A 13,438-nucleotide genomic window follows, 5' to 3' on the forward strand; every position below is an offset into this window, starting at 1 on the left:
CAAGGAGCAGCTGGTGAGTTTGAACCACCGACCTTTCGGTTCAAATCAACCTTGCGGTCCAGTGTATTATCCTACAGCGCCACTAACTTGATTAGATACTTGCTAATTCTGCAGGATTTCATCACTTTGCTTTGCTTTGCTTTATACCAGTTGAAATCGTTGAATTTAACTCATGGTGACTTCATGTGTGTCAGAGTGGAGCCACACTCCATAGAGTTTTTAAAAGGTGATTTTCCAGAAGCAGATTGCCAGCCCTATCTTCTAAGGCACGTCTGGGTGGAACCAAGGGTTAACATTCAACATACCTTTTTGGGGAACACAAATCCATGACCTTTATTAGTTTTTCCCGTCCCATAGTTGTTGTGTTTCTTACTGATTAGTAAGAATTTTTTATATAGCAAAAGCTTTTAAAAGTTTGTGGGGAATGGAATTAAAAGACAATGGAATCTATCCATGAGCTTTTTTTTTTTTTTTTGCTATAGAGGTGGCTCGGATTCATGGCAATCCATGTATGACAGAGTAACACTGTGCTTCGCTATGAACTTTTAAAAGTCTTCCGATATTAAGGAAAATAACACTCTCTTTCATTGTTTGTGATTGTGAAGTGCCATCGAGTCGATTCCGACCCATAGCGACCCTGTACAGGGTTTCCAAGGGTGTAAATCTTTACGGGAGTAGAAAGCCTCATCTTTCTCCCGCGGAGCGGCTGGTAGTTTCGAACTGCTGACCTTAAGGTTCGCAGCCCGATTCGTAACCACTACGCTACCAGAGCTCATCCCAATGTGCTTTTTTAGTTTTCCATTTGTCATTTTGTTTTTTGTTTGTTTTTTTAGTGGACTTTCTGGTGGATAGAGGTTGGCTTTTTATTCTGTTTATGCCTTTATATTTTGAGTTATGTTTAGAAAATTTGAAAAATAATTCACCCCTTATTATGGATTCATAAACTAATTGTTTTAGGAAAGTGTCTAAAAAGTCACAAAGACATACTAAGTTTTTATAAAAGAAAACAAAAAAGACCAAAATTGATGTCAGAAAGACTTTGAAACTTACTCTCAAGAAGACAAAGTCAAATATTATAATGAAATGTGCAAAGACCTGGAGTTAGAAAACCAAAAGGGAAGGAAACACTCAGCATTTCTCAAGCTGAAAGAACTGAAGAAAAAAATTCAAGCCTCAAATTGAAGTACTGAAGGATTCTATGGGCAACATATTGAATGATGCAGAAAGCATCCAAAGAAGATGCTATACCAAAAAGATACTGTACCAGAAAGAAATAGTCCATGTTCAACCATCGCAAGAAGCAGCATATGATCAAGAGCCAATGGTACTGAAGGAAGAAGTCCAAGGTGTACTGAAGGCATTGGCAATGAATAAGGCTCCCGAACTGGATGGAATACAAATTGAAATCTTTCAACAAACTGATGCAGCACTGGAGACACTCACTTTATTTATGCCAAGCAATTGGCCAAATGATTGGATGAGATCCAGATTTCTGCCCATTCTAAAGAGAAGTGACTCAATGGAATATTGACAATATCATCACTATCGCACGCGGGTAAAAGTTTGCTAAAGATCATTTTTCTACAAATAGCTGCAACAGTGCATTGACAGGGAACTGTCAGGGATTCAAGCCGGTTTCAGATGAAGATATGGGATAAAGGATATTATTACAGATGTCAGATGGATCTTGACTGAAAGCAAAGAATACCAGAAAGATGTCTACATGAACTTTGTTGACTATGCCAAGACTGTGGTTGTGAAATGCCTTGACTTAGTTCCGACTCATAGCGACCCTGTGTAGTGTTTCAGAGGAATGGCTGGTGAGATTGAACCACCACCTTGTAGTTTAAACCAAACTTGCCATATGATGTTTATCCTACAATGCCACACCTGGGCTCTGCTAATGGGTCTCCCTCTTTTCCTCAAAAAGTATATTGTATCAGAGAAAGTTCTGTAGCGGCATTTAATCAATTTAAAGCTATTTCTCAGTTCTGGGAACAAGAGCTGCCCCAAGATGACCCATGATGCACAAGAAGGGTCATTAGGGCTCTACAACTAGGAGACAGGAGATAAGCCAGGATGCTAATTAAAAGGCTGACGGCTCCCTTGTGTCTGGTCTTTGTTAACTGCTCCCTCACTGCCTCAGGCTGGCTTCCATCTTCTCATAGCTGGTGCCCAAGGTCAACTTCAGACGTTTCATATCTCTGCTACTCTTCTCTTCAGTCCTCTGGCCACAGCTCTGGGTCACTGCCTCTTACTGTTTCTCCAAATTATCATGAAAAAATTACAAATCCAGTGTAGTTTCTGTTCCCAGCTCCCCATAAATCCCACTCAAGGGCCTTCTCTTCCTTGTCCTCTGCTCTACTCCCCCTATTCCTCCTGACTATTTGGAAAGCATCATACATAAAATCCTTGACATTTAAACTTAAACTTGCACATCCAATTACTTAAACTAATTAATGGTGTTATGTTGTTGAGTTAGCTCCAATTCCTAGTTGTCCCTGGATAGTTTCTGAGAACAACTAGTGGGTTTGAACTGCCAACCTTGCTTAGCATTACAGTGCTATACCAGTGCTCAGTGATGTTATAACTCTGACTATTACTCTACCCAGATGACACATTTTGGCCTTTTGCAGAAATTCCAAATTGCCCGACAGTCATAGTAAAGCATTGTTGTTGTTGTTAAGTCAGTTCCGACCCATAGCGACCCTGTACAGGGTTTCCAAGGAGCGACTGGTGAGCTTGAACTGCCCACCTTGCAGTTCAAATGGCTTTGCAGTCTGGCGCATTAATCCTCAGCCCCACACCAGGACTAAAGCATTAGGGTAGAGCAGAGTTTCCATAGAAAGGGCAAGGAAGGTAGCCCTTTTCAATTGTTCTCTTTTCTGTGTTCACAGAGGTGAATATGCTCTGAGCGAGTACACAGAAGTGAAAACCGTCACCATCAAACTCGATGACAAGGCAGGGTCCTTCCTCCAACGTTGACAGCTGAATGTGGTGGATTATACTTGCCCAAGAACAAATGACCTTCCTGGGACACCTTCTTCTGGAAACTTTAAAATCTACTGGGTTTGAATGACTTTATTCTCCTGCGACACTAATATTTTATTGATCAAGCTTTGGATACCTGTATACTGTGTACAAAATTGCAGGCCTGCCTAGGGTTGGAACTATTGGCCGTTTCTGTGAAGATGCTCAGGGCATTAGCAGGAAGTGGTTATTTGCAGTGTCCAGTAGCTGCTTAAAAATGTTTATTGGATCTGACTTTAGTAAGAATTTGGAAAATTCCCCTGAACCTGTGGTCTCCTTGGGGTCACACAGAGGTAGAGCTGATGGTCTATTCAGTGGGGAAAGCATGAATAGCAAAAGAAAAAAGGAAGCATGAACATTAAGTTAAAAAAAAAAAAAGGAAGCCAGGATCTTGTGTTGAGAGTTTTTGAGGCCTTTGCTGTGTGTGTGTGTGTGTGTGTGTGTGTGTGTGTGTGTGTGTGTGTGTGAGGGTCTTTGGGGACTGCATATTTAAAATGACCACAGGACTCAGCTTATGAAAACAATATTGCCTTGGAAATTTGACCAAAGCAATATCCAAAGAGCTTAATCTAAAAATACATCATTGTTTATCTTAACCAAGACACTTCCTTAGGCAAAAATTTGTTTCGGCATGGCTGGTAAGGAGTTAATGATCTGATGCTACAACTGTACAGCGAATCTTCCGCATTTTATAAACACACCAAAGCAATCAATAATTCACTTTTACCAACTATGCATTTCTACCACATTCCTTAATGGTTTATGATAGCCTATATATTTATCTTTTTTCCAGTTCTGTTACCCAGTTTAGATAGTAAAAACATACACATATGGAAAAACGAGTGTCATCATATACACCTGTTTTGGTTTTTAAGCCCTGTATTGATGTTAATTTCCTAGTAATTAACATGCGGACTCCATGGAGAAACTGGATCTCCTACTAAGTCCAAATGGTCTGAGTACTTTGTAGCAGGTTGTGAATTTTCTTTTCCTCTCTGTGTATGTATCTAATGTGCAATTCCATCACCTTTGACTTGGAAAACTGAAAGTATTTCCATATAGCTTTAAAAACAAAACAAAAAGCCAAACGTCAATTGTATCATTCAGATGCTCTCACTGTCCTTTTGAAATTGTCAATCTAGAACTCAAGTGTTTGAGGATTTGTGGAGGGGGTCTCGCTCAATGTCAGAAGCTGTGTGTATAGAGAAAATCATGTATGAAATGGGGTTATCATCCTTGTCAGAAATTTACCATCTGTTACTTCACCGTCTCTCCATCCGTTAACACTTACATTACCAACAACTTGTTCAATCGTGATTTGACTTCCTACACTGAATTGTCAGGATTTTATCTCAAGTAACTACAGGCACTAACTTGGACAGTAATACATTGTTGTTAAGTGCCGTGGAGTCAATTCCAACTCATAGTAACCCTATATAAAGTTTCCAAGGAGGGGCTGGTGGTGGGTTTATACCACTGACTATGAGGTTTGCAGTCCAATACTTATCCTACGGCCCCAAATTAGGATTCCTAGTAATACACTAGAGGATTCTTATTCTTCCATTATATAATAATGCCTTTAATATGGAATTGGTATAGGGTCACTGTGCATCAGAACCCACTTGACAGCAGTGGTTTTGGGTATAGTTAATGTATCTTTTTATAGCTGTAAGTACCCAGAGGTGGTATATTTAACCTTCTGTAATATACTATATTTAGAAATGGAAATCTATATAGTGTTTGATTTTACTACTTTAAACGTTTACCACTGTGGTCTGGTTTTGAAATCTATCAGCCTGGGAATTCTGGTCCTAAACACAGATTCAGTTCAACAATAAAATAAAATTAGGCATTTGAGAAACATTGTTTTTTCTTCTTCTTCTTCATCTGAGGACCAAACTCATTTTATCTCTATGGCTGACCCTTCTCTTAGATCAAGGGTGGGGAATGTCCGGCTCATTTGGTGTGAAATCATTTGGCTTGGCCCTACCAAGGCAACCAAAGTTCCAGCTATCACAGTGTTGTTGTTAAGTGCCAATGAGTCAGTTCTGATTCATAGCAACCCTGTACAGGATTTCTGAGCAGCAGGTGGGTTTGAACCACCAACCTTGAGGTTCAAACTGACCTTGCGGTCCAGTGCTTGTCCTACAGTGCCACACCAGGACTAATTATCACATTACATTGTTGTCATTAAGTGCTATGAGTCGGTTCCAACCCATAGCAATCCTGTATAGAGGAGCAGCTGGTGAGCTTGAACTGCCAACCTTGCAACTCAAACCGACTTTGCAGTCCAGAGCATTAACCCACAGCACCACACTAGGACTCCTCACATTACATTGTTGTTGTTGTCAAGTGTCGTCGAGTCGATTCTGACCCATAGCGACCCTGTATAGAGTTTCCAAGGAGGAGCTGGTGAGCTTGAGCCGCCGATCTTGCAGTTCAAATGGCTTTGCAGTCTGGCGCATTAACCCACAAAGCCACAGTTCTGACCCATAGCAACCCTGTATAGGGTTTCTGGTAAGTTTGAACCTCCGACCTGTGGTTCAAGCCAACATTGCAGTCCAGTGCATTAACTCACAATGCCAAACCAGGACTGACCAAATATTGTTGTTAAGTGCTGTCAAGTCAATTCTGGCTCATAGCAATCTTGTATAGGGTTTCCAAGGAGTGGCTGGTGGGTTTGAACTGCCAACCTTGTGGTTTGCAGTCTAGTGCTTATCCTACAGTGCCACACCAGACTAATTTTTAAGTAGATAATTCTGTATGGCCTGCTAACGATGTTATAAATTTTGGCAGAACAAAGGTTCTCTACCCGTCTTAGATCTTTTGTACAAAATGTCTGGTAACAAAGCAGAACCAATAATTTAAGAATACAATTACATTTGCTTAATTGATCAGGCCAAGTGATTAGCCTGAGTGTGAAACCCGTTCTCTTGGGTTTGGGGGTCTACGAGGACAAAGGAGTCTGGTCTCAGTGGCTCTGTGTCTTAAGTTGAGTCTGGGCATCTAAGCTACCTGAGTCTCTTTTTATTGTAAAGTGATGGTGACATTTGCCATGAGTGGAAAGTGATGGGGAGAATCACATGAGAATTTAAGGAAAACATCAGTTCCCAACTGTGAGTCTAAGTGCGTTTGTCATTTTCTTCATGAGAATCTAGGTGTTCGGGTTTAATCTTACCTTAAGTTTCTAAGACTTCTAACGAAGACTCTTCCATCACCAAGTTGTGAGCTGACACTGAGGTTAGATCAAGCACAGTCCTTGTACTTGGTTAGGGTCCCCAGCTCAACTGTGCACTGAATACTGAAAATGCAGATGACTCTTGCCTCACACTGACAAAGTACAGGTCCTTCAAGAGAACATTTGAATCCTATCCCTCTTAAAATAAGAGCTATGTGTTTACAAATATTCTACTTCTTAATCTAGGAGTGAGCAGACAATTATAGGAAAATGACATTTTATATATAATTTTGGCTTGTTGTTGTTATGTGCCGTAGAGTCGGTTCCGACTCATAGCGACCCTGTACAGGGTTTCTGAGGCTCTACATTTTTATGGGAGCAGAAAGCCTTATCTTTCTTCCGTGGAACAGCTGGTAGTTTCGAACTGCTGAACTTGCGGTTTGCAGATATTACTCCCTGGAGAGAAGCATTCTGGGGACAGCAGGTGGGCCGTGATGTGTATGTGTGTGTGCATGCACATGTGTGTGACAATTGTATGCCTATAGGGGAGGGAAGGGAGGCACTCTCTAAAAATATCCCCTTTGGGATACCCTTGTTCCTCTTGATGTCTTTTGAGCTCTCCTTGCTTGTAGCCATGTGGCTGGATTGAGTTTGAAGTTGAGCAGGACAGTGAGGGGCATTATAAAAAGGTGTCCTTGGAGAATCATCTGAGGAAGTTGAGTACAACCCTGAAGAAACATGCCTGAAGACATTGTGCCTTCAGAAGGCAGCTTCTGGCTGATGCCACCTAAGGTGGGCCCTTGCAATCTGAGGCACGGAAAATCTGGGTAGGATGCCAAGTAAAAGACAGAACTTGGGCCAGCAGGGTCCAAGAAGCTGACAGGAATCTTAACTTACCTGTAGCCGCCTTCCATGGGAACCTATGACTCATTTACAATGGATAGAGTTAAATGCCGGGATGACGGTTGTTGTTGCTAGGTGTCACGGGGTTGGTTTCCACTCAGAGCGACCCTGTCTATGTACAACAGGATGAAGTAACGCCTGGTCCTGTGTCATCCTCGATTGTTACATTGGAGCCCACGACTGCTGATGCCACTGTGTCAATCTGTCTCCTTGGGGTCTTCCTCTTTTTTGCTGACCCTTCCACATTACCAAGTGACATGTCTGAAGTCCCACCATCCTGGCTTCTAAGTAGCACTCCAACGATTTCTTCCAACTCAGATTTGTTTTGCTTTTCTGGGAGTCCTGCTGTGGAGCTGTAGGATAAGCATTGGACCCCAAGGTCGATTTGAACTTCAAGGTTGACAGTTCAAATTCACCAGCTGCTCCTCGGAAACTACATAGGGTCGCTGTGAGTCGGATCCCACTTGATGGCACATAACAATGGTACTTTTAATAGTTTCCTCCAACACCATAATTCAAATGCATTGATCCTTCCTGGTCTTCCCTATTCAGTGTTCAACTTTCACTTGCATATGAGGTCATTGAAAATACCAGCCCAAAAGAGGGCATTCCAGTGTCTAATGACTCAGCTAAGGAGCTCTGGTAGCGTAGCAGCTACGAATAGGGCTGTGAATCTCATGGTCAGCAGTTCGAAACTACCAGCTGTTCCGCGGGAGAAAGATGAGGATTTACAGCCTCGGAAACCCTGTACAGGGTCGCTATGAGTCGGAACTGACTCCACGGCACATAACAATTACTCAGATGCTTTTCACTTGGAACCTTTTCTAGCCTATTCCCAAGCTCATTGAACACGGAAGTTGAGTTGACCCCATTGGACCTTCTCCACAAACGTCCGTCGCCGGACTCGGGGCATGCACTTCCTCACAGCAACGCTAGGTGGCAGGGACGCGCGCCGGGCAGGCACCGCAGGACCACCGCATGGCTCCCACAGCACAACGCAAGCCATATCCTACAAATTATTAGGGACTTTTTTGGTCACAGTCCTACTGCTGACCCAGCATACTGGTATTAGGACAGCAGTGGTGGGGATCGAATTGCAAAACTGAAAGGGCGCCGCGTGGCCGGAAGTTTGTAAGGCAGCCTTCTAGGAGCAGAACAAAGCTGCCTGTTGTCCTTTTGTAACTAGGGGCCTCTTTAGCCAGCCCAGGATGTCAGCGACATCTGCTGGGGCTCTGTGGTTGCTTCGGTTTCTGCTAAATGAAGTGAGAACCGTGCCCATTTGTCCATGTGCTTTGTGCCAAGTCGTGGGAATGTTCCCATCATCACATACATAAAGGGGATCTATAGTGCTGTTCCGCGGGAGAAAGATGAGGCTTTCTGTTCCCGTCAAAAAGATTTACAGCCTAGGGAAATCCTGTGCAGGGTCGCTATGAGTCGGAACCGACTCCACGGCACATCATACATAGTGCTGGTCCTGTAGATAAGCGGTTTTTTGTTTTGTTTTCTGAGCTGAGGACCTGATCTGAAAACGCTGCTTTGCAGCAAGCGCACGAATCTCTATGGCCTCTGTGGTTTTGCATCAGCTTCAATGGTGATTAGGTTGAAACATATTAAATTGCAGGTATTGCACCATCTGCTCCTTGGAAACCCTAGACAGGGTCGCTATGGGTTGGAACCGATTCGACGGCACACAACAACAACAATTGCACCATGTTTTACCTACAAACAAATTAGCAATTGAAAATACCTGCATCTTTGCATATGTCCATAATCAAACCATAAAAAAAAAATCATGTGGTAAAAAGGTGCAATTTGCAAACTGCTAAAGCTTCAAAAATACATACTTTTGTCCTGCATAAGGGTTGTACAGAAGTGAATTTACTGTATATTTCATATTACTGCCAGAGAATAGAGACACCATGCAAGTAGGAGGTAAGTCCGCCGATTTGGGTGCTGAGCAGAGCAGCGCAAGCTGGGGAAAGCCCAGAACTAGCTTTCTTCGCCTTCCCGCCTGTGGGAAGTTGAGAGCTCGGCCCCGGCAGCTGGAGGAGGACTTTCAGACAGAAGGACCCTTAGGGCCCGTCATCTCCCGGGGGAAGCAGGGAGCAGGAAATGTGATCACCTAAATTTTTAACGGCTGGGGGAACTGCGATGGGCCACCCAGGAGCGCCCCGGCCCCATTCCGGGTGAACTGGCCTTTGCGCCGCCGTTGCCCGCCCGCCGGCCCGCCCTCTCTGCCGCCCGCCCTGGCGCCCTCCACAGGATTGAGGAAGTGCGTCGGATCCCAGCACAGCCCGAGGCGCGGGGGCTGGAGGCGGTCGGACCGGCCGGCCGGGGCCCGCTGGTCTCCGGGTGGCCCTGGGCGGCCCAGCCCCGCGTCCGGAGCTCTCGCGCCCCTTCCTGTCGGCCGCAGTCGCCGCCGCCGGTAAGCGCTGCCCGGGTCCGCGATCGCGCCCTCCCCCGTCCGGGAACCTGGCCGCTTCCTGCAGCCTGGCCGAGACCCGAACACCCAGTCCCGCCCGCAGCGCCTCGGCCAGAGTGGTCGCGGCCCTGCCCTGCAGCCCCGATCTGCGCTCTAGGCTGCCGCGTGGTCGCGGACAGGGGCCCTAGTTCAGGGGTCGCGATCCAATGTTTGAGAGGCTCCCAGGGAGCGAGCAAACCCCAAACTTCAGCCCACTCAGCCTCCCGCGCGCCAGCCAGCTTTTGGAATGGGAGTGTGCGAGACACAGTCCCGGATTTCCGAAACACAGCGCGGACGGCGCGGTGGCGGGAGGAGCAGCGGCTAGAAGCACAAGTAGGAAAATGCGCCAGGAAGTCTACAAGTTGTCTTTGGAGAAAACTTGCACTTGGAGCGGGGCAAGTGTGTTCGTGCGCGTGTACGTGTGAGGGCGTGTGTGTAGGGAAGGCAGTGGTCCAGGAGACTCTCGTCCCAGTGGAGGGCCTGGCGACACGGTCTCTTTGGGCAGCCTTCCCAAGCATGCTGATGTCGGTGAGAAGAGTTTGATCTGGGGCTGGAGATGTTAAGGACGTGGCAGTGCTAGTGGCGAGAGAGAAAATGGGATCTGGCTAGTTGGCCAAACCTGCCTCTTAACCCAGTGAGGTCTCTTACTCCCAGACTTTCCAAGTGTGACCTTGTATTTCCCACTCACATGGTATCAGAGTTGTTACTAGGTGCCATCTAGTTGGTTTCTAAGGAGCTCTGGGAGCATCATGGCTGCTAGTCAGGCTGCTAATCCCAAGGCCAGCGGTTTGAAACTACCAGCGAGCGGTTCTGCGAAAGAAAGATGAAACTTTCTTCTCAAGTAAAGACTTGCAGCCTTGGAAACACTATACAGGGTCACTTTGAGTGGGAACCGACTCCACGTAACTACCAACCACCAGCTGATTTCTAATCATACTAACCCAGATGACAGGGTAGACTCTTAAAGGGTGTAGATTGCCAAGTCTTCTTGGAGCAATTAGGTCATGTTTGAATTGCCAACCTATGGTTAGTGACTTAGCAGCTGAGCATTTACCCATTGTACCACCAGGAGTCCCTTTGGTATTAAAGTACCGAGATACTAAAAGGACAAAGAGAATATGCACAGTTTTGGAAAATGTTAAAATGCTTTATTATAATTTTCTTTTCATTATATTTGCTTATATCCTAGAAGAAAAAGAAATCCCACAGCTAATATTAGTATTATGTCCCTAAACCAGGTGTTGGCATTAGCCAAAGCTTTCTTTTTGCCCAGAGAGGGCCCTCTCTGCTCAGTTGTACAGTGGGAAAACTTACGAGTGAGCCCTCTTATTGTTGTTGTTAGGTGTCATTGCGCTGGTTCTGACTCATAGTGACCCTATGCACAGTAGAATGAAACACTACTGCACTATCTTTACAATTGTTATGTTTGAGCCCATTGTTGTTAGACCTTGTTGTTGTTGATGAGTGCTGATGAGTCCCAGTGACCCTGTATGGGGTTTCCGAGGAGCAGCTGATGAGGTTTGAACTGCCGACCTTGTGGTCCATGGCTTTGTCCCACAGCGCTACATCCAATTCCTTGTCTCCAGAGATCTGTCCATTAGCAAGCCCTGTTGAGTCTACTATCTCCCAGATGTGGCCTGAGTCTATCCACTTCTTCCTCACATCTCCCATACTAGTCTGTTGTATGATTGTATACCCGCTCCCTTACCCCTTTTTAGCAACCTGCCCTTCCTGGTGTTCTCCCGGCACCTTTGCCAAGCTTATTCCCCAGCACGACTTACCACCACTGCTGAATCTTCGCACAGCTGATACCTCAGGAGGTCTTAGAAGGCCTTCCCTAGCTACCCTCTCCACACCCACTCTCAGTCTCTGACATCCCACCGCCATCTACGGACCCCTTGCGCTGGACTGCAAGGTTGGTTTGAACTGCAAGGTCAGCGATTCCGATTCACCAGCCGCTCCTCAGAAACCCTCTACAGAGTGGCTATGAGTTGGAATCAACTCAACAGCACTTAACAACAACAACAACATCTATGTGTACATTCTTTATCTGCTCAATTTCTTCTTTCATTACCTGTCTCCGGAGGTCAAAGACCATGTCTGTCTGTCTTTCTCCCCACTGTGTCCCCAGTTTCTCAGAGTGCCTGGCATAGCAGATACCCATTGCATACTGGAGAATGACCAGATGGTGAATGTTGCTCTGAGTTGCCGTAGAGTCAGCTCTGAAGCACGGAGACCCCTTTTACGACAGGATGAAATGTTGCCCTGCCTTGTGTCTTCTTCATGGTCGTTGGTATCCTCTAGTTTGTTCTCGTAGCCACCATGTATTTTGAGTTTCTTTCAGCTTAGGGGAGCCCTGTTGGCAGAGTGGGTTACACCTTGCACTGCTGACTGCCAGTCTGATTCCACCAGCCACTCCATAGGAGAAAGATGAAGCTTTCTGCTCCCCTAAAAATGTGCAGCCTCGGAAACCCAACGTAGGGTTTGTTTGGTATCTGTCTCAACATAGGGGGCTCATCTTCCAGCGTTCTTATTGGCTAATTTTTGGAAGTACATCACCAGGCCACGCCTTTTTTTCTAGTCTGTCTTAGTCTGGAAACACTGTTGAAAATGTCACCATGTGTAATCCCTCTGGTATTTGAAATATCAATGACATAGCTTCCAGTCTCATAGCAACATGCAAGTCACCACTGCACAGCCCAGGACAGACAGGTGGTGGAAGCAGTGAATGGCTCAGCCTTCACTGGTTGGTAGTTTGCGATTCAAGAAGTGCCTCTGTCGGCAAGCCTTGGGTGCTCATCTGGGACTGAAAACTAGACTTCTCCAGCCTGCAGATGCATGGTTATTTTCATGTTCACAAACCTCTCAGCCGCTTTTTGTAGACACACCAATACTGCTGGAGGAACCTAGAGCCATAGGCTAGCCTTCTTGGCCAGGCTCCTGACTTTTGATTTAAAAAGAGCTAGACTACAGGGGTATTTCTAAAATGCTTTATTTGCAAGGGTCTTCCCAGTCTTTGGCAGAGTGCCTGAGTGGTGTAAAGGATTAAGACCTCGACTATCAACTTCAGGTTTGCAGTTTCAATCCACTCTGAGGTACCTCAGAAGAAAGGACTGGTTACCTACTGCAGGACACTCAGCCATTGGAAACCCTGTAAGTCAGTGTAACTGGCGCACGTGCATCACCATGCATCTGAATTACAGTGACTTTGCTTCCTTTTGTTTTTTTAAACCCTTTCCCCTTCTATGGTAGAGGTAGTTCTTTCCAAGTCTCTGGAAAGAAGACTGGGTGAGGAACACACGGCCTCCAATGTTCCTTTCCTGTCAGAAGCTTTATAGCAGTGATCTTATTGCCTGGGAGGTGAGAACAGTTAAGACAGTCAGCAGCTAACTGAAAGACTGGAGGTTTGCGTCCACCCAGAGGCACCTTGAAAGACAGCTCAGGTGTTCTGTTGGAGTTCTGTGCAGATCACATGCACATTGTATGCTTTTTGGGCAAAGTGTGTAACTCCCTCATTCTTTGGTTCCCCATGTGCACTATGGGCAGTGTATGCGTGCATGCGTTATCTATGTGGGCTTGTCATATGCTAAAAAGACAACACTTCTGAAAAATCAGCCGTGGAAACCTTTGTAGAGCACAGTTCTACTCTGACACAAGGTTCTATTCTGCCACACGGTTCTACTCTGACACACAGTTCTACTCTGACACACGTTCTACTCTGACACATGGTTCTACTCTGACACATGTTCTACTCTGACACATGGTACTACTCTGACACATGGTTCTACTCTGACACACGTTCTACTCTGATACATGGTTCTACTCTGACACACGTTCTACTCTGATACACGTTCTACTCTGACACA

General features: G+C 45.4%; 1 protein-coding gene across 1 annotated transcript in view; it reads left to right on the forward strand.

Annotated features, from left to right (window-relative positions):
- Window positions 1-2,985, forward strand: part of LOC102832427 (aldehyde dehydrogenase family 1 member A3-like) — a 47,048-nt gene extending 44,063 nt beyond the window's left edge. Inside the window, exon 13 of the mRNA XM_006872155.1 lies at window positions 2,898-2,985. Within this exon, the coding sequence (XP_006872217.1) occupies window positions 2,898-2,985 (88 nt within the window). The remainder of the gene's footprint in view (window positions 1-2,897) is intronic.
- Window positions 2,986-13,438: the final 10,453 nt, after the last annotated feature.

Source organism: Chrysochloris asiatica, unplaced genomic scaffold (assembly GCF_000296735.1).
Source record: "Chrysochloris asiatica unplaced genomic scaffold, ChrAsi1.0 scaffold00184, whole genome shotgun sequence".
Taxonomy (NCBI): Eukaryota; Metazoa; Chordata; class Mammalia; order Afrosoricida; family Chrysochloridae; genus Chrysochloris; species Chrysochloris asiatica.